General features: G+C 44.9%; 1 protein-coding gene across 2 annotated transcripts in view; it reads right to left on the reverse strand.

Annotated features, from left to right (window-relative positions):
* The window catches only part of LOC143145006 (uncharacterized), a 643,697-nt gene that overhangs the window by 596,124 nt on the left and 23,024 nt on the right, over window positions 1-24,549 (reverse strand). For both annotated transcript variants that reach the window (XR_012991574.1, XM_076307961.1), the window contains exon 2: window positions 21,676-22,331. Coding sequence is in view for 1 of the 2 variants with exons in the window: in XM_076307961.1 (XP_076164076.1) it covers window positions 21,676-21,687 (12 nt within the window). In the remaining variant the exon portion in view is untranslated. The remainder of the gene's footprint in view (window positions 1-21,675; window positions 22,332-24,549) is intronic.

Below are 24,549 nucleotides of genomic sequence, written 5' to 3' on the forward strand. Positions count from 1 at the left end.
TTGACACGAAGTACACGCAAAAGTACTGCTACAAATTTTTCTTAATTTGTCACAAAGACGATAAAAGGTGAGGGTAGAAAATTTAAAACAGGAACGTGTATCGTAAAAATTGGCGCGAAGATACTCATAATTGCTATAATTTTTCCTCGATTTACCGCAAAATAGATAAAAAGTGAGGGTACAAAATTGGCACGAAGACAGCTAGAACTCTTTCTTAACTTATCGTAAAGACTTTTTCTCAATTGATCATAAAAGGTGAGGGTAGAAGATTGAAAACAGGAAGGTGTATCGTAAAAATTGGCGCGAAGACACTCGTAGGTATCGCACTAGGCTCTACGAGCATCCAGAAACGTTCCAATTGGTCCTAATAGCGTTCGTTCGACAAAGGCGCGTATTTTCACCGGTACTCGTTCTTTTATTCGTGTACCAGTGGCTGAACTACCTCGCCCCATTTGTCCATTTTGGGCGGCAGCGTGCGGAAGAAATCTTTCCGGTTTTGGTGGTATAACCGGTTTTACCATCTTTTTTCGATTCACCCACCGCGGTGATGCACCGCGACACGAGACCCTCGCAAACTTTTTAGCCTTTATTTATCAATGCGTCCGCATGCATATGCACACGACCCTAGAGATTGCGGAATTCAATGATCCCGCGGCACGAAATGTCTCTCAGCGTTTCGTACGTTCCAGCATATTGATTTTACGCGCGCTGCAAACTCGGAACGATACATAAGGGCCCGTATACGGAATTTATCGTACGCGAATTGCCGCTGGACACGTCACACGGTATGCAAAAAATGAAGTTAAAGTTCAAGAGGGCCGAAAAAGGCCCGTTCGCGTTGCACGCTAACGATACACTACTCGAGGATACTCTTATCTTCTTCGATTTCAACATCGTCTTTCATTTCGCTCCGTGTATTCCGCGAGTCGTTTCGTTGATCCGTTTCGATGGGTTCCCATAGACGATAATCTACGGGAATAGAAGCGAAAACACGAACCGCGATCGAGCTTCTCGAGAGTGACAAAGCTTGCAGAGAACGTGAAACTTTACGGTGTAAATTTTTTTAAGAATTGAGACTTTGAGCGATGACTCGGATCAGAATCCCTTTTCTCGAGTAACTACCAGCTTTCGACGATTGCTAATTAATAAACGTAGTAAATCAACAGTATCGTCTACAATGTGACAATTTGAAGCACAAAGTGAACGATCAGTAATATTACAAATAAATTTCCCTTGGCAAATTCCTTTCTCAACAAGTAATTTCATTAATTTCGCTACCAACGATTCAAAATACCACAAAGTAACTTTGCTGCAAATGTACCATAGTGTTACGTTGCTCGTACAGTAATACTACAAATAATCTTTCTTTTGGTAAACTCCCTTCTCGACAGACAATTTCGTTAATTTCGCTATCAACAATTCCAAATTCCACAAAATGGTATTTCGAATTATTGATAGCTAAATATAACTTTGCTACAAGCGTACCATGGTACATTGTTCGTACAGTAACACCACAAACAATCTTTCCCTTAGCAAACCTTCTCTTCTCGACAGACAATTTCGTTAATTTCGCTATCAACAATTCCAAATCCCACAAAATGTTATTTCGAATTGTCGATAACGAAATATAACTTTGTTACAAGCGTACCACGATACATTCTTCGTACAGTAATACCGCAAACAATCCTTCCCTTAGTAAACTCCCTTCTCGACAGTCGTCAATATCCCAATTTCGTTAATGTCCTTATCAACGATTCAAAATACCGCAAAAGCACCACCCAGGTACGTACGTTCGTTACCGCGAACGAAAGGGATGTACCTGACCCAGGTCCCCTAACGGTACGACCCTCTATTAACCGGATATCGTCGAGCATCGAAATCTCCCCGATCGGGCGCGGTGATCGCGTCTGAAAGAAATGGCGTCGATCGTAGAGAAGGAGAGAAACGTCGCGCACGAGTCGGGCAAGACGGTTGCACGGGTCCCGAGCGTGGCCAACGAGGAGAAACGCTTTTCATTAGCGCTGGCCGAGAGTTCAGCCGAGTTAATTTGCCCTCTAAATAGATCGCCGGGTATGCACGAAACCCGTGATTAGCGCGCGCCGAACAAAGAGGTACGCGGGAATTAAGAACGTAAGAGACGGTGAAACGTTACGCGGTCTCCCCGAGAGCGGGCATAATCACGGTGGTCGGTACGCGGTAGACTACTTTAACGTTTCCTGTTACGGTTCCGTACCCCCGTTGGTTATTGTTTCTCCATTAGATACGTACTTAAAGACGCGAGACCGATTCCTACCGGGACGTTTCGAACCCCTCCATCTTCGCCCCCGCGCGACAAATGGAAAAGCGATGCACCTCGAAATTTACCATACTCGCGCTTCTCGTCCCACGGTGAAAAACACCGCGATAATTACCGTATAATAACCGGTAAATACGACACCGCTCGGAAGAAGGCCCTCCTCCGCCTCCCTTCGACCAGGGTGGTTACGAGGTTGTCCGGTGAACTGGACCGGTGGCGTTTGAAATTAAAACGTGAAGACGATCTAAGAGCTCGGTGGTCGTAATTGCGGCCATAAGTTAACACGTTAATTAGCCGAATTAATGATACCGATCGTTACGCGATAAAATTTCACGCGCCGTAAAGCACGGGACCCCGAGAGAAGACGCCCCGGGATATCCCGTTCGCCGGGCCGAGATTAATAAGGGCCGGCTCGATCGATGTTCCGTTAACGTTTAACGTTTCTGGACGTGTACCTACCTACCGGTGGAGTATAAACGGTGGTACGATCGGAGAACGGGGGAGATCCACCAGCGGCTAGAGAACGTTCGTTGTAACCGGCGGGCAGTGACGGATGACGGACGAATCGCGATAAAATCGTTTCTTACGCGATCACGTACGACCGGTTCCCGGCGATCGGTGTCAATCGCGTAAATTGACGTCGATGCACCGCCTACTTATCGAATTCTGAACGAACGACGCGCGTGTCCGTCTCTCGACGCCATCGGTGTCCTCCGACCGGCCAATGGACGATGGAATCCATCGGAAACGACCAGTTGGCCCAGACTTTACGACGAGACTTTTCACGAAACGATACCTTCCACCTCCTCCTCCTCATCCGAATGTCTGCACGGATCTCGAGACGATGTCGATAAACGTCCGATCAGCCGGCGACCATATCCGTTCGCCGACATGCCGTTTACAGGATCGATAGCCTTCCTGTTGTACAAAGCTCGACCGGACCGTCGGCAAACCAGAGAGAACAAAGAAGAAGGTGTACAACGAACAGCTTTTCCTAGCTGGAACACGCTCGAGATATTCCAGCGACGCGAGCTTAGCGCGTCGTTTCGAGCACGACGTCGCGACAAAGTGGCCCTCTACCCCTCCACTCCCCTCCCCTGTCGTTTACTCTCCCGATCTGGATACATCGCGTGAAAAATGACGAGCTCGACGCGAAGAATCGCTTTGACAACCGCGTGAAAATTGCAGAGGACAGAGAGACCGAACGAAATCGAGCGGGAACGAGACGGAACGAGGCGCGGGAGAAAGAGGACATTTGTAAGTGGTCGTTTTCCTTGTCGTCGTTGTCGAGCGAATGTAAATTGTTGCTACGAGACGCGCGGGGAAAGAACGCGCGAAATCGCTCGACGTGTGCTACTCGCGTGTTGTTTGGCCGACAGAGCGGTCCGAGTAACGCGGAAAGGAATTATTGTGAACGTTATAAGTTATTTGTGTATCCGTTGGGAAGTATTGAAACGCTTGTCGAAGGAGGGTATGATCATTGCGAACTCGTCGATGGTGAATGTTAAGAAATTTGGGAGGTTGACGAAAGGGGATTTAAAAGCTTTGAGAACTTATCGAGAGTGGATGTAACGTCGTTAGGAATCTATTGGAAGTAAATTTGAAGAAGAATAGGGAATGTGAATTTGCGAACTCGTCGATGGTGAATGTTAAGAAATTTGGGAGGTTGATGAAAAGGGATTTAAATGTGTTGAGAACTTATCGAGAGTGGATGTAATGTCGTTAGGAATCTATTGGAAGTAAATTTGAAGAAGAATAGGGAATGTGAATTTGCGAACTTGTCGTTGGTGAATGTTAACAAATTTGGGAACTCGAAGAAAGAGAATTTAAAAGCGGTAAGAATTTATCGAGAGTGGATGTATCGGGTTGTTCGGAAAGTAATTTCGTTATTTTGGTGAAAATACAACACGAATTTTTTAGAGTGTATAATCATTTTATTAAATTATATATTCTCCATTTTGGAAAATTAAACGAACAACCTAATAACATCGTTACGAACCTATCGAAAGTAAATGCAAAGTCGACAGTGAACTCAAGATCGTTACGAACTGGTCGAAAGTGAATCCAAAATGTGTACGAATTGTTATCTAAAGTGGATGTAAAATCGTTGTGAACTTATCTAAAGTGAATTCAAAGTCATTATGGACTTATCAAAAGTGAATCCACAATGTGTACGAATTGTTATCTAAAGTGGATGTAAAACAGTTATAAACTTATCGAAAGAGTGAATCCAAGATCGTTGTGAATTTATCGAAACGATCGAAGGAATGTTCCCTTGCGTTTGATACTTTGCATCGTAAAAAAAGTATAATAGGCAACGATCTTGCGTGAACTCGTTGGAACGAAATATTGAAAATAATCGAAATTTATCTAACCTGAAACGGTAGTTTACATTCTTCAAAATAATATTAAGAAGGTCACATTGAAGAATTATTATCGACAAAAATACGATACACCCGATCAGAATTCGACTACTATTATTTTTCTCGAATTATATTATTATTTCGATACCTGCAATTATTTTCTCGAATTATATTATTATTTAGATACCTACGATTATTTTTCTCGAATTATATTATTATTTAGATACCTACGATTATTTTTCTCAAAATCGTTTTCACTCCTTTTACAAAAAAAAAAAAATCAAATGTCCCAACGTTCGTTTTCGGAGCTGTATCTACGTATCCACGTATCTACTATTTATGTATCTACGTACTACGTATCTACGTATCCACTTATCCACAGAAAGAGCATCCCGTTAACGTTTTCACCACCAATGGAAAACACACGCGGTCCGTGCCACGGCCGAGTCCCTAGTCCCGCCATGGGGGCCCGTAGAACGTGCAACGCGCGAGTAGTTTAACGCTAGATTTATTCGCAGATGCAAAGACGTGTTGCATCACAGAAGGTGGATGCAACACCCTACCGGCGTTCGTTTTACGAGGAAGTATTCGTGGGCGCCTTAGTTTATGGCCAATGTTCGTCGGTAATACGACTTCATCGTATGAAAAATGATGCCATTAGCGTGACGCCGATGACGTTCAGAACCTCGTAAATTATCCAAGGAATTTCTCGAATTCGAGCCAGATATCGATTCCGGATCGTCGAAATTGATTCGTTACCGGTTCCGTTTTATCGTCGACAATATCAATCATTGTATTTCGATCGAAACTCAATTCCCGCCAGTTGTAACCTTCGATTCCCTCGTCCGAATAACATCGTGTTCGTAGTAGCACCTGGACTAGGTAACCTTACCGACGAGCCCTCTGGCAGATCCAACACGAAACACACCGCACCATCTCCTTCCTTTCTCTTTCCTTCGCCTTCGATCCTTTCCGGCTACCAAAGGAACATCATTTTTTCCCAATGTGTCCACTCGACGTTATAGTAACATTTCCACATCGTTTCGTTATAGATTTAAAAACGTGCCTTCCATAAATTCGAAACGATTCAAGGAGGATCGATATAGAAGAATTATCGATCTGACAAATTTCAGTTTGGTCGTTAATTGTCGATTCTATCGCGTAAAATACGGTTGGTAGACGTCTAAAGATTTTTAGTCTCTTTCGAGCAAGTGTTATAGTTCTATTCATGAATATTCTATCAACAATCAAATTTGTCTTCCATAATTTTACAAGTAGAACACGCCGAGCACTCTTTCCTCTCGTCTCCTTTGTTCCACCAGATTCTACGTAATTTTCCACCAAGATCTACCTCGTTGACCCAAAAACTCGCCCCCATGAAAATTACCAATTAGTCTACACCTGAGTCGCGCATAAATTTCGCGACACTGGGACACTGTTTTCTAATTTTCGAGAGTCGTGTGTCGATAGAAGCCTCTTGAAATCGTCCTGTGCGAGAAAACACGTTTCAAAGAGTTCATTCGATTCGGCGGGTAAAGTACTAAAAATGAACCACGGAGAGGGAAGTCTTTTATCCGATGACAGATCGACGTAAGAGTGTTTCAAAGTATTCGAGAGAGGCAGGGGGAAATGACGCGAGTAAAAAACACCGTTGCAACAAAATCGAATGACAAATCCCCGATCCAATTAAATACGATCGCGCGAGGAACGATCGTTGCGCAACGATAAAGTTCGGACGAGCGATTCGAAAAGTATATAAAAAAAAAAAAAGAAAGAGAGAAACGGAGGAAAGAAAAAGGTATGACGAGCGATTCGAAAAGTATGTAAAAAAAAAAGGAGAAGAAAGAAAGAAACTGAGGAGAAAAAAAAGCAAAGAAAAAAGATCGGTCGGTCGTTGCTCGGCAAAACTGACGGTACGCGTGTTCGCGTTAAATGCACTCGTATTATCGTGAAAGCGAATCGGTCGGGCGGATGTGATTTAAAAAAGTTTGGCACCTTCTTAACACGCGGCGAATTTACGCCCGACTTTAAATCTCCACCCCGAGGGACGATGCAACTCCATCGAGTTTAGTGCCCGGGCTGCCGTGACGTTAACGGTTCGTAAATTAAAAGGTGGTCATTTTGCGCGAAGAACGGACCGAGCATCGATGAAAGAAGACGTTCCTCGAAGGAGGGTAAAAAAAAAATTCATCGACATTCGTTGTTCCCGATTTTTATCGTTTGGTAGATACAAGGACGCGGTTGAGTCGCCCCGCTTACAAGATACGCTTGATAATGAATCACGAACGCGCGATTCTCGTCGAGCGTTTCGCCTCGCGACAAATTTACACTCGTTCCCGATTTATCGGTCGTGAGATATCGGTGGAAGAACACGCGACGGAGTATCGCCCCGGTTACAAGATCTCGCGGAATATCGTACACGAGCGCACGATTCCGTCGCACGTTCTCGGGACGGAGTGAAATCCACCGCTATTCGTTGTTTATAATTCTTGAATGACGAATCTACGATCGAAGAAGAGGAACAAAAATCAATCGCCCCGCTTACAAGATTCCGCGCAATTCCGTTGCTATTTTTCGAGACGGAATAAAAGTCATCGCTATTAGTCGTTTGCAATTCTTAAATAGCTAACTATGGTTAAGGAAAACAAACGAAAATCAATCGCCCCGCTTACAAGATTCCGCGCAAAATAATACACGAGAGGGCTATTTTATTGGTATAAAAATCATAGCGATTGGTCGTTTCTAAACTATAAATCGGGACAAATGGACGAAGCAACGCACAAATCTCGCCCCGGTTACAAGATCCCACAGAAAATCACACACAATCGCGTAATTCCGTCACACGTTCTCGAGACGAAATAAAATTCACCGCCATTCATCTTTCACGATTTATAAATCGGGAGAAATGGACAACCTAATCCACAAAAATCTCCCCGGTTACAAGATCCCACAGAAAATTACACACGATCGCGTAATTCCGTCACACGTTCTCGAGACGAAATAAAATTCACTGCCATTTATCGTTCACGATTTATAAATCTGCAGAAATGAACAACCTAACCCACAAAAATCTCCCCGCTTACAAGATCCCACAGGAAATCACACACGATCGCGTAATTCCGCAGCAAGTTCTCGAAACGAAATAAAATTCACCGCGATTCGTCGTTCGCGATTCATGAATCTGCAGAAACGTAGGAACCAAAGCCAGAAAGATCTCCCCGGTTAGAAGATCGTACGTAAAATGATCGACTCGCGCGTGTAAACGCGATCGTTCCGCGTCTCTCGAAATTTGCATCCGCGGCGCGTCCGCGAGACGCGCGCGCAATTATTCACGGCATTTCTCCGCGACGAAAACTTTCACGAAGGCGATCGTTTATCGTCAGTGGGCAAGAACCGCTGCGAGGGGGCACACATCACGGGCAAATTCTTTCTACGGATCCGATAAATTGTTCGGTCGAGTTTCGGGCCCGTGGCGAACCTCGGCCGTGGAGCATCCATTTTCGTGCGCGATTCGAGTCGGGAGCGACCCGGGAACCTCGTAAATCAACGTGCGTGCGTGTTCACGCCCTTCAAACGGACGATCGAAAAATCGATCGAGCTTATCCGATAGCGGTAATCGAGCATTCGTGCGAGCGAGCGAGCGAGCGAGCGGCCCGACCGACGACGTCCCACGACCACGGAACAAGATGCGTGCGTGGCCGTGAGTACGGGCCCAACGGTGTACACGCGTGCGCACACGTCTCCCCGCGGGTTACATCTGCGTGCAACCGCAATGTTGCTCGAAAATTAATGCGGTATAAATCAGAAGCAACACGCTCGCGACATACCCCGAAACATCTGCATCTCTTGACGCGAGGAACGATAAAGCGCGACGGTTGTACCAACACCGGGGGCGGACCTCGCGAATTCACCGATGGATTCTCCTCGACGATTCGGTCGCTCGCTAATCGAGGGAGAATTTCGACCGTCCGAATTCCGAGCAATCGTCGATCAACGATTCACCGCGAACGATCGGTGCGCGACTCGAACGCCGAGAATAAGTTCGCGATGGGTCGTACGGGTGAAAGTTGTACGCGTCGGGTGCAATTTCAGCGTAATCCTTGTCCATGAATGTTTTACGATACCGTAAGGGGGAAAACGTCTACCGTGAGCGGTGTATATCTAATAACTTGCAGTTGTTTTCGCAAAGCCAGCGAGCTCGCCGGTATCTCGCCGGCCGATCAATACTCGCGACGCGCGTCTGGAACGGTTTTCTTCGTGTTATAGCGAAGCTAGCCCGGGTTCTCCGTTAACGCCGGATGAATTTGTCACGACCGGGACGAATTTAGCGAGACCGTGTAACGCGTAAATGGCAACGGGCGAACGCTTCGGGCCGCGAGCTTACCAGTTAACGACCGTGTTCGACTCGTAATCGTCGGATCGATGACGAACCGGGCCGCCGAAACCGAGTCTCGAACCGCGTTAAAACTCGCCCCGAGGTATCGGAGCGTAGGGCCGCCGCGACGCCGGCCTCTGACACGCGCGAGTCCAGAGAAAACCGAGATCGGATACCCGCCTCGCGCGATAAGAATCACCGCCGCGTCGTACGATCCTCGTTACTATGACATTCTTTCTACACCGGGAGGAGGACAAAAAAGAAAGGAAAAAAAAGGAAAAAAAAAAAAATGAAAAAGAAAAATTCGCTTAATTATAGACCGACGCGTACGGGTTATCGCGTTAGTTCGATTACCGTTTATCCGAGCGTCGTATAAATAAATTTTAATCGTAGGATGTCCATGAATATGCAAATCCAGCCATCGGTTGAGTAAGAGTTTATCCGTTTCATCTATTCGATTTGATGCGCGCGGTCTCCGAGAGCGTGTATACGGAACGCCGCGGATATACCGCCGATATCGTGAATTTCATCGGTTATTTCAAGAATCCAGCGGAACCTGTCCCCCCGACTGTTAAATTAATTAAATTGAACCGTATACTTTACCGTGAGTATTTCAGACCTAGTAAAACCGAGACCTATAGCACCGCACCGCGTTAGAGCGAATGTTGCACTCGTTGTGCAATAACCAACACGTGCCGTGTCTTAAATATAGCTCAAACGGTATTTCCCTCTCTCTCGGTCTCTCGGGTCTTCGCGAAGTACTTACGTGGTACGGATCAAAGAGAGGCAACTCCTAAAGTACGTTAACAAACGCGTTGTTGTCGCCCAGACTTCCGTGAATGCTTACTAATTGGGAGCCACATTATTTAAAGTCGCGTCCGGAAAAAGATTTACACGGGCATCCGTTACGGAGCGCACACGCAAGCACGCGCGTGCGCGTGCGCGTACACGCACACGGACGCAGGAACGTCTCATCGCGTACGCGAAAATCACCGAAATTTACACCTCCGGTAGTACCGCTTAATCCGAACTTATCGTTCGACATTACGCAAAACCGTCTTCTGTTTCCTTTTTATTGTCGCGCTTACCAGACTCGCGCGCTCTTACCGATTACGATGATGCGCTCACGGTACAGCTCGCTCGATGAACCGGAGAGAGACAGAGAAAGAGAGAGAGAGAGAGATCAACGATCGACGCGAACAGGACCGTGAAATCCCGAGAAATACAATCCACCGAGACCGTATATTAAGGGACTTGTCGCCCCGATGATGTTCGTTTACATGGAGCTTCGTGTTCGAATTCGTTGGAACAATTGAACGACCGTCCCGATGCAAACGAAACTTTCGATTTTGGTACTCGTAAATGTGCGACGAGACTGCGGGAATTGACTTATTTAAGATGGGAGCGATTCGAAAAGGAGAGACTACGTTGAATTTATTTACAAAATTGTCGACTCTAGTTTTGACTTCGGTATTCGAATATTTTGAACGTCTGCTCTAGTGACTCTGGTACTATAACTTTGGATCGATTACTCGACGTTTTCGGAATTCAGGCGCAAAGAAATATAATACAAAGATTTCGACTTGAATTCTCTTGAAAATGCGACGAAATTGTGGAAAATCTATTTATTTAAAATGGGGACGTTTCGAAAAGGAGAGAATACGTTGAATTTATTTACAAAATTGTCAACTCTAGTTTTGACTTCGGTATTCGAATATTTTGAACGTCTGCTCTGGTGACTCTGGTACCATAACTTTGGATCGATTACTCGACGTTTTCGAAATATAGATGCAAAAAAATACAAAGCTTTCGACTTGAAAATGCGACGAAATTGCGGGAAATCTACTTATTTAAAATGAGGGAGATTCAGAAGACAGAGAAGACGTTAAATTTATTTACAAAATTGTCAACTCTAGTTTTGAACTCGTTGGTAGTCGAATATTTTAAACGTCTGCTCTAGTGACTCTAGTACCATAACTTTGGATCTATTCCTCGACGTCTTCAGAATCTAGATACAAAGAAGCTTTTCATTCGAATTCTCGTACAAATGCAACGAGGACGGTTCAGAAGACAGAAAACACGTTTAATTAATTTACGAAATTATACTTTGACACTCGTATATTTTAAACGTCTGCTCTAGTGACTCTAGTACTCTAACTTTGGATCTACTCCTCGACGTCTTCAGAATCTAGATACAAAGAAGCTTTTCATTTGAATTCTCGTACAAATGCAACGAGGACGGTTCAAAAGATAGAAAATACGTTTAATTAATTTACGAAATTATACTTTGACACTAGTATATTTTAAACGTTTGCTCTAGTAACTCTAATACTCTAACTTTGAATCTACAGACAAAGAAATACAAAGCTTTCGACTTGAATTCTCTTCAAAGTGCGACGAAATCGCGAATAACCGGCTTGTTTAAGATCCAGGCAACTCGAACCAACCGGGAGCAGGAAATGCCATAAAATTTAAGCCAGATTTATTCACGAAATTATTAACTTTAATATTGCACTCGTAGGTGCTCGAGTATTTTGAATATTCAGGTAGAGCTCTCTCGCTCGAACCTCGAATCGAATAATCGACGTTTTTCGACAGTCGAGCTTTCAAAATCTAGACACAATCCCAACGAAAATACTATCCACTACGAAGGAACACATTACCCACTTTTCCTCTTAAAACGTACCAATTTTAAAACAATCTTTTTAGTTTTGTTTCTCCAACGATCGTTTCAAGATCAATTTCACTAAACGGTGTATTATACCTGTTTGTCGATATTCGGCAGAGGTTAAAAGAAGACGAGTTTAACGATGTGCAATAATACCGAAGGTCGTAGAAAATGAGAGATCATCTTTTTCGGCTAAAAACGGCACGTCCACCGTTGTTAAACTCGTCTCTTCTTAATCGAGAAAAATATCGTTGAAAAGGTAGGGTACCGTCATTAAAAAAGGATCGAGTCGAAAGTCGACCTTGGTGTAATCTTCGAGATGTAGAAAACACGAAAGTGTCGCGTTTGAAAAATCTTTTCCCTCCCACCCGTGTTCTCTCGTTTCGAACGATAATTATGGCCGGTGGTTCGGATCGAGGAGACCTCGGTTGTAATACATACTGCGCGTTTGAAATGTAAACTAACCGAATTTCCTCGGCGTTACGTAAAAATCTCGCGTCGCGAGGCGAATTAAAAATTGAAATCCCGGCTGTCCGCAAGATTATTGAAACGTGTCGGGTTCCGGTGTTTCCTGAAATGAATCCGGAGACTCGTACTCGTCGAAGCTTCGCTCACGTTTAATACGTCCCGAAGAAATATAATCCGTGACGACCGTATATATCTCGGTGCATCGTACCGCGGCTTGGCATACGACATTCATTTATTTCGGACGCCGACTTTAAATCCATCGGAACAATTAACCAGCGTATGCGGATCGCGTGGGTGTCACGTTCGAAATTCACTGTGCAATCTTCCTGTATCGTGACTCGTTGCGCGACAGATAAGACAAGAGACGAGAACCGCCGCGTCACTCCGATCGGAAAACAAAAAGAAAGAAACGAAACGAAACGGAAAAAAAAAGAAGGAAGAAAAAAAAATCTGACGAGCGACCGGTGCACGTGAAAGCGGGATCGGGGAAAAGTAATTGTATAAACAATAAGATCGCCGTTTGAAACGTGTCGGGCCAGACTTTAACGCATTAAGGAACCGAATGTAGCGATAACGTGCCACGGTTGTCTCAGATGTTCCGTATGTTAACACGCGTCGTGACGCTCGCGTAAAAATACAAGTATCGCCGAGTCCCGGTTAACCGTCGCTCGCGTAAAAATACAGCAAGGCCAATAATAATTAACGTGAACGAATACGTCACAAATAAGCGTCGTTTAACCGTGTCATTTGTTTCTTTTTTTTTCTCTTTTTTTTCCTTCGTCGAGTGAGATAGGGAAACGATTAACTCCTCGTGCGGTATTCCGCTCGAGATTCGTTTTGAACGCGTGTTTCCAACTGCACCGGAACAAATAGAAAAGAAAAAATTCACGGGAGCTAATCCGTGGACCGATTTCCCTGGAAATCGAATCGGTTCCCGCGACGAGAATGTAAAATTTTTATTAATATATAAACGCGCACGACGACGTACACGCGCGCGCGTTTAAAATAAATTTCTCCTTTTTTAATAGTCGAAACACGCTCGAGCGGTTTTAAAACGCGTATTTCCTCGTGGACGAGCTTCTTCTTTCCTTATAAAGATAAAAACGGTTACTCGTTTCCCCCGCGGAACGTTGCTGCCGAATAAACGTGTATATTTTTGAGGCGATACAAAGTTGGAAACAATTTCAACATCGAAGCTCGTACACCACGGCCGGCGTACCACGATAATTGTACTTTTTCTTCCACGTCGTTCCATCTTCTTTAAGTACAGGTTTCGTAGAAGAAAGTTTCCAGAATCGATCGATACATATATATATATATATATATATACATAATTTTTTTTTTTAATATCACAGCACCGGTGTGCACGGCTTTACTTTTACGCTACGTAGCGATCGTTCGCGTCGCGAAGTGGCGCTCTCGCGTACGAGCGTCGTCGTACCGCGAATTAACGTTTAAAAGTTAATAATTCGTCGCGAGAACGACCGCGGCTTTATTTTATTACCGCGTAATGCGTGGTGCAATTAAAAAAGCAAAACTCGCCGTGGGCCGATCTCCTCGCGCCAGACACGCCTGAAATAGCAATCCCGATCAGGTGGATCGCGTCTCTTTAAAGTTTCAAAAATTTTCCCACTTTTAGCGGGGGACCCGTTAAATAAACCACGCCGAAACGACACCACCGAGCCAGACTGTCGTTAAAAATTGAACCGTGAAGCGGTAAAAATATATGCCACGCGGCCAATCGAAACACCACCATTCGGCACCGCGTTTTCGATTTTTACAAAGTTGAAAGTACTCGTCGAAGAACCGATTGGATCCACCCGGTCCACGCCCATATTTTCGGCCAATTAAAACTTCAGCGAACGCTGACACAACGGACGGATAACAGATTCGGCAGCGCGTATCGTCGATGAAACGAATGGAAATTAGGTGCATTACCGGCTATACTCGGCCCGCGAAACAAATGGTATTCAGCGTATCGTCTTTGACAAGAGGCATGCATCACTTTCACGAGAACTGCGAGCGGTACGCGGGTGATGAATCGTGCCACGGTGTTCTTTCATTTTTCACGTCCCATAGAGCACCGCGGGCACGCCGCTGCTGCGGGTTTCGTTTGGCTTTAATGTCCTCGAAAAATAAAAATAGAAAAGGGAAAAGAGAAGAAAAAAAAAAGAAAAGAAAAGAAAAGAGGAAAAAGGGAGGGAAAGAAATGAAAATAAGAGAGAGAGAGAAAGAGAAAAAAGGAAAAGAAACGTATCCGCGAGCGGTGCGTGTTACGAACCGCGTCGAGCCGTCTCCACCCTTTGGCGGAATTTATTCGAGAGGCATTCACGGCTGTTGAGTATACCACCGCACGGCCAAGATATATGACCGATAAACGTTCATTTGTGACGAAGAAAATTTTTATTGACTTCCACGTCGACGTATCGCCGAGTAATATCGATATTTATGGTGCACTTTGAAACCGCTGTGTAGAACGGGGCAACGAGTAAAATGTTGCATAAATGTTGCGTCGTTCGGGCGTTATCGACGACCGCGTGATTGTGATAATCGAAAACGTCGTTGGAATTTTATCGTGCGGCCAACGAGAACCGACTTACGCGCGCACGAACCAGACCAGACGAGATTACGATGATCTCTGGATAAAACCCGACGCGAAATCGAGTCCACGGGGTTTCAGTTATCCGAGGAAGGTCGAGCGTACGTTCCGAGAATCGAGCTTGTTTATCACCGGGCCAAGGTCGGGCCACGCCTCGACGATCGACGAGTAAAACCAATGGAACGCAACGAGAGCGAGAGAGACGGAGAAACAACGAACGAGACTCGCGTTACATAAATTTCAACATCGTCGAAACAACGTTTCATCGTTCTCTGAACGGAACATCGGTACTCGAATCGTTGTTCTTTTCTTTAAATATAAAATCCACCGTACGAAGCAAACCTTAGCGTCTCCGTACTCGTTCTTCGAGTACTCCCGTGCAAAGTGAGCGATTTGGAGAATAAATTACGCAAGACTGGTACCTAAACGGTAATTCTTCGCTATTCGTAGATCTGAGATCGGACCAAGCTTTGTCATTCGACGAGTAAAACGAATGGAACGCAACGAGAGCGAGAGAGACGGAGAAACAACGAACGAGACTCGCGTTACATAAATTTTATCGTCGTCGAAACAACGTTTCTCTGAACAGAACACCGGTACTCGACCGATACTCGAATCGTTATTTTTTTCTTTAAATAAAAAAATCCACCGTATAAATCAAACCTTAGCGTCTCCGTACTCGTTCTTCGCGTACTCTGAACCGAAAACAGTTACTTGGATTTATACTTGAATCGTCACCGTTATCGTTCAATAATTCCCCCCCGTTAAAAAATTTTACCGTACAAATCGAACGCTAGCTTCGTCCCCGGTGCATCCCCGTGGAAATTGCTCGACTCGGGGAACAAATCGGACAGAAGTCTGTACCTAAACGATAATTCTCCGCTGTTCGCGGATAGTCGTGAATCGAGTAAAACGGAACGCAAGGACGAGCCGTGTCGGCGTTGTGGAAAAACAGTGCGCTGCATCGGTATATATCGAGGAAGGTCACGACGTACGATAAACCGTAGCACGCACCGAGTTATGCGTGTCACGATGCAAATGCATTTAAACCATAAGCGTATCGGGCAGCGTAAACGAATACGCGGCGAGGAAACGCGAATTGAATTCCAAAGGGGTTTCGCGAGGGGGTTTAGCGTGCGTGCTTAATGTTATGCATCGCGGCGGATATTATTGATGCGTCTCGCGAATGCAACCGTGATGCACGGCCGAGCGATGACCTCTATTAAATTCGGCTCGACGCTAAATATGCTGATTCGTCGCTGCAGGTGGCGGTGGTGGTGGCGGCGGCGGTGGTGGTGGTGGTGGTGGCGATGGTGGTGGTGGTGGTGGGTTAATGGCTACGAGCGGCGTTGGTACAGTGGAAGGCGACCATGGGGCCGACGACCGATTTTCACGGGACAACCGATAGGGGCACACGTGGTGGTGATGGTGGAACGAGTTCCTCGGCGGGAATTTTTTTCTCGCCGTGTGGCAGCCCGTGTGGACGCGCGATCGCCGATTCGTCGCAGTTGCGAAAAGAACGCGCATATTTATCGTCGTCGTTAATAACGCACCGCCGGGTAAACGACCGTTGGAATTCCTTCGGCCACCGCGACGATTTCCCCGCGATCTTCGTCAACGATCGTCGAACACGCGTTACCGAGAGACAATCGAAACGGTCTCGTTCTTCGTTTCGTAGTCAGGAGCCTCGAATCGCGCCACGTTCGACGTCGCGGCGCGTCGATTTCTATTTCGAACGACTGGTCGCGTTCGGCGAAGTGGATCTCGACGGACTAATTTCGTTTCGTCGAAAATTTTCACCCACGACGCGTACAGCGTTCGAGACACTACAACGTGGAGAACGATCGAGGGAAATCGGTAACGAGTATCTTTCATCCCGAGCGTAACGATTTATGGACGATCCGTGTGTCCACGATTCGATCTTCGTGTCTCGAAAATTCACCGAATTAAAATCGTTCGAGATCACGGACGACGTATCGGGATTATGGACGAATATTTTACACGTTGCACGAAACGTTTCCAATGTTTAAAGGATATCGAATCTTGACAAATTGAGTAGGTTTGCGTACCGTTTCGCGCTTCGTGTCTCTCGAAAACAATCGAAACCGTGCGAGCAAAATTTCTATAGGAAAATTATAGTTATCGTTCGAACGTTCGTAACGAGAGATTGGTAAAAATGTAACGACGGTCGAGAGCAAAATTTCTTCACGAATGAAAACTATGTATTCGAACGTTCGTAATAAGAATTTTATAAAAATGTAACGCCAGTCGAGAGCAAAATTTCCCCACGAATGAAAACTATGGTTATCGTTCTAACATTCGTGACAAGAGTTTGGTAAAAATGTAACGCTAGTCGAGAGCAAAATTTCTCCGCAAATGAAAACTACGGTTATCGTTCGAACATTCGTGACAAGAGTTTGGTAAAAATGTAACGCCGGCCGAGCCGGCGCGCACGCGTGTAAACGGAAGCCGGCGAAGAATCCCGCAGGTGCGCGACGAAATGTTTGTACATAAATTGACCGGGCCAAGTGACAACGCGCAATTAAATAAATACTCGTAAGATAAACTTGTTTACTTCCTGCTGAAGAATGTTTATTCGACGGAGGGAGGTAGATTTGAGGTGCAAGCTGCGAAATTCACGAGACGACTCCGCGTTATACCGGTTTGTCGAGTTTCCCGGTGACGTTAATTTCTCCGTTTTAATCCCCCCGTCCGTCGTCCCGTCCCGTCCCGTACTTCCGAAATGAACCATCGAGGTATCTAAACGTTCGTACTTTGGATAAAGAGCGGCCGTCCGCGTTCCGCGGGGGACTTTATCGAAATACGTACATACGTGTACACACGTATATCGAAATACATAAACGATAAGGAATCGAACGGGCGATCGCCGACAGAGGACGGGAAAAAAATAACGCGGCGTAAAGTACGACGGTGAGTCGTACCATAGAACGAAACGTGGCTCGCGGAGGCGATACGAAGAGATATCGATTCGCGATCGGTCGGCGACACTCTGATTTTCAATAATCCAGAAATAAATTCTCCTTTCTCGGGCGGCGGCCGAATCGTCACGAACGATAAAACGACTACGCGTCGTACGTACCCTTTCGCCATTGATTATCCTTTTTCCACGATATATACGTCCAACTGGTTTACGAAGGCAACTCGCCGCTGACTTTTTCATCGTGTTTTGTCCGCCCGGTGCACCACGAACGATCGCGAAGAACCGAGGAGAGTAAGAAAAAGTAGGAGGGGAAGCTGCCGAGAGTAGGAGGAACAGAAGGAAGAGGAGGAAGAAGAGGAGGGTTAACGCACTCGCCACACCCTGCTTTAAAGATTGTAAACGATTATTAATGCTCCACCGTGGCTGACCCGTAACCCGCCGGTGGAACCCTCTTTGTATCCTTCTCTCGCCTCTTTGGTCCACCGGCGCGTCTCCTCTTCCACCCTCGAAATATCCAACCACGAGCAACGAGACGGTCCCACAACCGGGAGAAATCGAACGGTACGAATACACCGGCCGCGGGCCCTTATCCGACGCTTTTCTTAATTAGCGTGCCGCATTATGGAGTATAACTCGAAAGTTATGTTCCGCTACGGCAACTAATTTGCGTAACACGCTGTGCTGTCTGCATTAAGGTGTCGACCATAGTCCAAGCAGCGGGGACCTTCGGAGCGAATGAAAATGTTCGAGAAACGCCTCGAACCGATACCGTCCGCAACGCGTCCAATTTCGATTCGAGCGGAAAACGTGGAGTAAATAAACGCGATGCTTTTTCTTTTATTTTCAACGAGATGTACGGAACAAAGAATGAAAATGTTTCAAACGCGTCAAGAGAATACATTTAATATCGCTTCTTCTTTGGATTCAAGTGGAAAATGAATTATATTTTTTTCTTTTTCTTTTTTTGTTCACGCGATGTGTCGAACAAATGCAAATGTTGTTGATGCGTTGTACAGAGGAATGAAAATGTTTGAAACGAGTCAATGTGATACTTTTAGAATTACTTCCACGTTGAATTAAATTGGAGAATATAGGGAAGCTGGAAATTATATTTTTCTTTCGTTATTGTGAAATATTTAACAAATTCAAATGTTGTTGATGCGTTGCACAGAACGAAAATGTTTGAAAAGCGTCAATATGATATCTTTAAAATTATTTCCACGTTGAATTAAATCGAAAAATACAGAGAAACTGGAAATTATATTTTTCCTTCGATATTGTGAAATATTTAATAAACGCAAATGTTGTTGATGCGTTGTACAGAACGAAAATGTTTGAAACGAGTCAAAGCGATACCTTTGGAACAACTTCCATGTTCAATGAAATTGAAAAATATAGGGAAACTAAAAGTTATATTTTTCTTTCGTCGATGTGATACGTTGAACACGTGCAAATATTATCGATGCGTTGTAGAAAGGAACGAACGAAAATGTTTGAGACCTCAAACATGATTGTCAAATTGATACCTTCGCAACTTCCGCGTTAGATTAAATTGGCGACACACAGAGAAACGAAAAATGATAATTTTCCATCGTTAGTGCGTTGCGCGGAGAAACGAATGGAAATGTTTGTAACGTATCGAACCGATACCTTCGGTACCGCTCGCACGTTGAATGAAATTGAGAAACAGAGAAACCAGAAATTGAAATTCTCCCTTTGTTGGTGCGTCGCGTACCAGATACTTGATAGAGAAACGAATGGAGATGTTCGAGAAACGCGCGAAACCGATACCTTCTGTGCCAGTTCCGCGTTGGATTAAATTGGGAAACACAAAGAAATGATATTCTTCTTTTGTTAGCGCGTTACCGTGGATAGCGTCGCATAGAAGGAACCGGTGGAAATGTTTGAGAAACGCGTCGAACGGATACCTTTGCGACTACTTCCACGCTGGATGAAATTGAAAAACGTAGAGACACTGGGAACGATATTTTTCTTTTCCCAGCGCGTGATACAGAGATTGCCTTTGTCCACAACTTCGCCAATTGATCGCGATCGATAAACTTCGGAAACTGCGTCGAGAATATCGAGAGAAACCAACTATCCACGACTCTCGTCCAATAATCGAACGATCGATTTTGGAGCACTAGGATTGACAATTATCGCGTACCTGAAATTACTTCACCCGATGTATCGATTTTATTACTGTACTTGGTTCGTTCTTAACCCGCGTATGAAGAAAATCAATTTTCGTCGATTCAGAAACGGTAGAAACGCGTCGTTCGGTTTATTCGGACACCCATTCGCAAAGGGTTAAAAGTTCAAGGGATACTACCGCGACCCGGTGCATTAATAATACGACGACAGGTGTACGTATACAGAAAAGGTGGGGGGCTAGTTTCAGCGATATTTCACTGGATGAATTAATCGGTTCTTAAGCGCGGCTCGTATTTTATCGAAACTCGGCAATTACCGAGCGGTGTACGCGCGAACAAACATCGCTCTTACGCGCGCGTAATTGCGGGAAAAAGAGAAACGACGCGCGAAAAAATATTCCGTTCGCGGTTCCAGAAAATTCGTACGCGCGAAAACGAGGCGGACAAATTTCATCCACGTTCCGCACCTTCGTATCCGAGTTTCAAAGGTTACGCGTCTTGTTCCATAAATTAATGTTAATCGTATTCGCAGGAAACTGACGCCGCTGAGTTTAATCCACGTTGGTTACGAGGCGTTGCACGTCACGTCGCGAAGAAAACTTCTTGAGCGACGCTCATGACGCGAATATGACGGTCGTCTGTGACTTATCATCCGCGGGATTATCGTTGTTTTTCTTTTCTTTTTTTTCTTTTTCTTTTGTTTCTTTCTCTCTCGAACGGAGAAATCTTCCGAGTCGGTACGAGCTGTACCGCGCTGCTAACCGAGCGTTTTGCTAATTCGCGTAATCGTCGTCGCGTCCCGTGCACCGTTCCGCGAAAGCAAATATCGATGAGGAGCGATAAATTTTGATTCCGATCAGGTATTATGTTTATTTAGCGTTAAAATGCAAAGTCGAGGGAACTGATTCGACGAGCTGACAGCACGTACCGGGAATCGAAACCGAGCATTTGCGTTGCAAAAACAAAGTCGATTCCGTCGATTTCCAACGTGTCCCGATCGGATGTAGAAACTCGCGAAGAAATTCTCGATACACGGGTTAGCGTCGATTCGGTCGAAGCCCGGTTTATCCGAACGGTCGCCGCGATGCTCATTGAATATCGGGGCTCGCGCTCGCGATAACACAAGAATGAAAATAAATTGCAGGAGACGGAAGTCTGCGACTACTTTCGGTAGTCCTTGTTTATCGATATTTACGAGACAGTTTCGGTTCTTCGAATTTGCCATTATCGGATGTTCCGTTTAAGCCGGGCTCGCTCGATAATCCAATGATCCGCGATATGAAACGATACGACGTGTATAAAGATAACGTTTCGGTTGCATCGGAGAAGTGTCGATGTCGCATTATGCAAATTGCATGTGACACGTGCTGTATATTTCGTGGAACTTGCGGCCGCGTCTCGTCACGGAAGAAACTTTGCATAAAATCGCGTCCCCCGGTAACGGGTTTGTTCGCCAATTCGTAATTGAGCGGACCGACAAGGCGCGCGCATGAAAGAAGAAGAAGAAGAAGAAGAAAAAATATTGAAAAAGAAACAACGACCGGGCAAAAACGAGGAGAAATCGAGCGTAAAAATGTCGTGAAATCCTCTTTAAAATCTCTCGCAACAAATTTCTTCCCCGTTGCGGCAACGTACCGGGAAACCCGGAACGAGATTTCTTTTCGACGATCGGTCGATACGATCTAGCGCCCGATTCTAGGAAGAAACGAAACAAGAAACGAGTGGGAAAGGGGGAAGGGTGGTGGTTGGAACAGATCGGAGAGAAAAATGGTAACCGTATTAGAATTAGCAGAAATAGATACGATGACTCACCATGAAAACCATGAACCTTGATTGCAGGTTGGCGCTCTCGAAGTAAGTCAGCGTTTCCAGCCACCGTGCTCGCCCGTGTACGCTGTTCACTTCCTTTCTCCGTTTCGATCGTTTTCCTGGGGTATTAATTCACTTCACAGCCGAGAAATCGATCGGTCAGTCCACTTGGATAATCACAGCTCGATCGCACTGTTCGATGTACAACGGGTATACCTTCTTCGGAGAACACGTGGTCACCGGTGATTGAAAAACCACGGGAAGAATAACGAGGGGACGAGGGGGGAAACGGGATGGGGGACGAAATCAAAGAAAGAGTATCGATGAACGAGCGCAGAAAATTGCGATCGCAGCAAAACTTACGACGAGAAAAATAATTGCTCGCGATTCGATCCCTTATTGCTCCTCGATTGCTTACAATATGTATAACGGCTACGTCTGTAAACGACGTTCTCTAGTAAACGATTATCCAAAAAGGTAATATATATATATATACTTTTTTTTATATATATGTGTGTGTGTGTGTGTATTGCCTATTAATTTAACTATCTAAGTAACTTATTAATTGGCTATCGGTAGCGACAGATACAGATACTGGCTCTCTACTGGCATCTGATTGGCATACTGGCATGAATACTGGCCCGTTCGGCGTACGTCACCTGCAACATACAAACGCACGTATCTGCATTAGAAATTAGTCGGTACGATTGCGGGAAACTTAACTAGAAACGAACAAGGTTTTATCATAGCGGTGCTAGTTTCTCGGTTCTGTTGAATCAAACTCCTTGCACGCCGTAAAAACGAGTAATCGTTCCTGACTCTTGCCGCGTTCCAAATATCCTCGTTAAAAGTCGCTATTAAATACCGTGTCCCGGTAAATCAATTTTTTCCCTCCCCGTACCCGTAACGATTATTCGTTATCCGAATTGGACCTGAATCGAAGTATACTTTGTAAGCGATTGGCAGTCATCTGTCTCGGCTTCGAAGCGGTCACGTATTCGACAGAACGTATGCAAGCAAACGTAATACGCGTACAGTTTTGTCAATCGTCGGCTAAGAAAAACTGGTCGAACGTAAATGGCTCGAGAAGAAGTTTAGATGCGGTGATTTTATCGCGGAGCGTAGAGCAACTTGGAAGATCAACGAAGATTAATGGCGATGATATAATTACGAGAATTGAAAATAATTTACGATACGAGGCACAGGGTATCGTTCGAATCCATCGCGTACGCTTGCAACGTATGAACGACGAAAATGTTTCGAACGGAGCTGCACCATTTATCGTTTGATCGTCGATTAAAAATCGAACACTCGTTACTGAACGTACCAGATACTGTTCGACATCTCGAAAATCTAAGAAATTGTACGCTCTTTCCAACGACGAGGAAATTTTGTAACGTCGAGAGAAACTTTTTCGTTAAAAAAAATTAAATTTACAAATTACCGAATACACAAACCGAACGAGAGACTCGCTGCTCGACGTACCGGATATTGGATCTCTCGGTGCGAAATGACTTTCGGTGAAATAAAATCTGGAAAAATCACGGTAAGGAGACATCGGTACAATTGTTCGCGTTATTCACGAGTCGTTGATTAGTCATTGAACGTAAACCTCGACGGTGCTCGGCACAGGAGCTATCGATAGAACCTTTGGTACTATTAATAGATTATTGATTGGAACGTTAAACACAATATAAAACTCGCAACTCGATATACCGTGTAGGTTTATTTTCGAAAATTCCAAGAAATTCCACGCTCACCGTGCTACGTGGCAGCTATGGATAGAAGTTTTCGTGCTATTAATAAGCCGTTCGTGGCACCGCGGATGGAAGACCATTGATCGCTTAGGAAAAACCTAACGGATAGAAGATAATAACGAGTAAATGCAATGGCATCATTTTGTCGGGCGCGGTCGAGTGTACCGGGCCGGCCGGGCCGGGCCCGTGACGCACCCGGTCTTTATTTAAATCATTCGATCCGTCACGCTATAATCGATTAACGCTAATAGCCAGGGAAATAGAGTCGAGCATCGAGATGCACAATTTCCAGCTTACCGCGCCCCTCGCGGATACCGCTCGTTTCTTAATCGAGTATCCGGTAATCCAATCAGCCCGCTAAACATTTTGTATATAAATTAACGTTCCCGTTCGCATATATACGTATACATATATATATATATATATATATATATATATATATATATATATATATATTTAAGATCCTTATCACGGTGCCGTGAGAACATTTCCATCTTACTTTCCCTTTGCTTCGTTATCGTTAATACACCTTGTAATTTACAGAAATATTGTGCACGTATATACTGGTACGCGCAGTTCGGCGATACCGTAATTACAAGTTGCTCAAAATGACTTCATCGCTCGACCAAGTACGCAACGCACCGAGAGATCTAATACTCGCTCTACAGGGTGTCCGGTATACACGGTCGTGAACTTTTAAACGGGTTCGCGGAACCCGGGTGAAAACCGACCGGTAAACTTCAACGCGTACACGATACGAAAGCAACCGATCGGGAGATATTCGATTGTTAAATTTCCCGAGATCGGATCGTTCGTTTCGTACGCGTTGGTCCGTGTTACTCGTGGCGTGGAATAAATATAGAGAAACGCGCAAAACCGAGCGAAGTTACGTGCAACGAGAAATAAAAAGTCGATACTTTGAAACTTTCCACAAATACGAGCTATCGGTAATAGCTACCCTTTTTATGAGAGAAAGTTTTCGCGTTCGTGAAACGATTAATTTTCGAACGTGTTTCTTGCCGTTCGTTCGGCTTCGATCTTTTGTGCCAAAGGAGCGATTACGTTCGTGTAGACGAAACATCCTCTATCGAATACAATCGATTCGAACGAAGAGCGTTTG

Source organism: Ptiloglossa arizonensis, chromosome 3 (assembly GCF_051014685.1).
Source record: "Ptiloglossa arizonensis isolate GNS036 chromosome 3, iyPtiAriz1_principal, whole genome shotgun sequence".
In the NCBI taxonomy this organism is placed as follows: domain Eukaryota; kingdom Metazoa; phylum Arthropoda; class Insecta; order Hymenoptera; family Colletidae; genus Ptiloglossa; species Ptiloglossa arizonensis.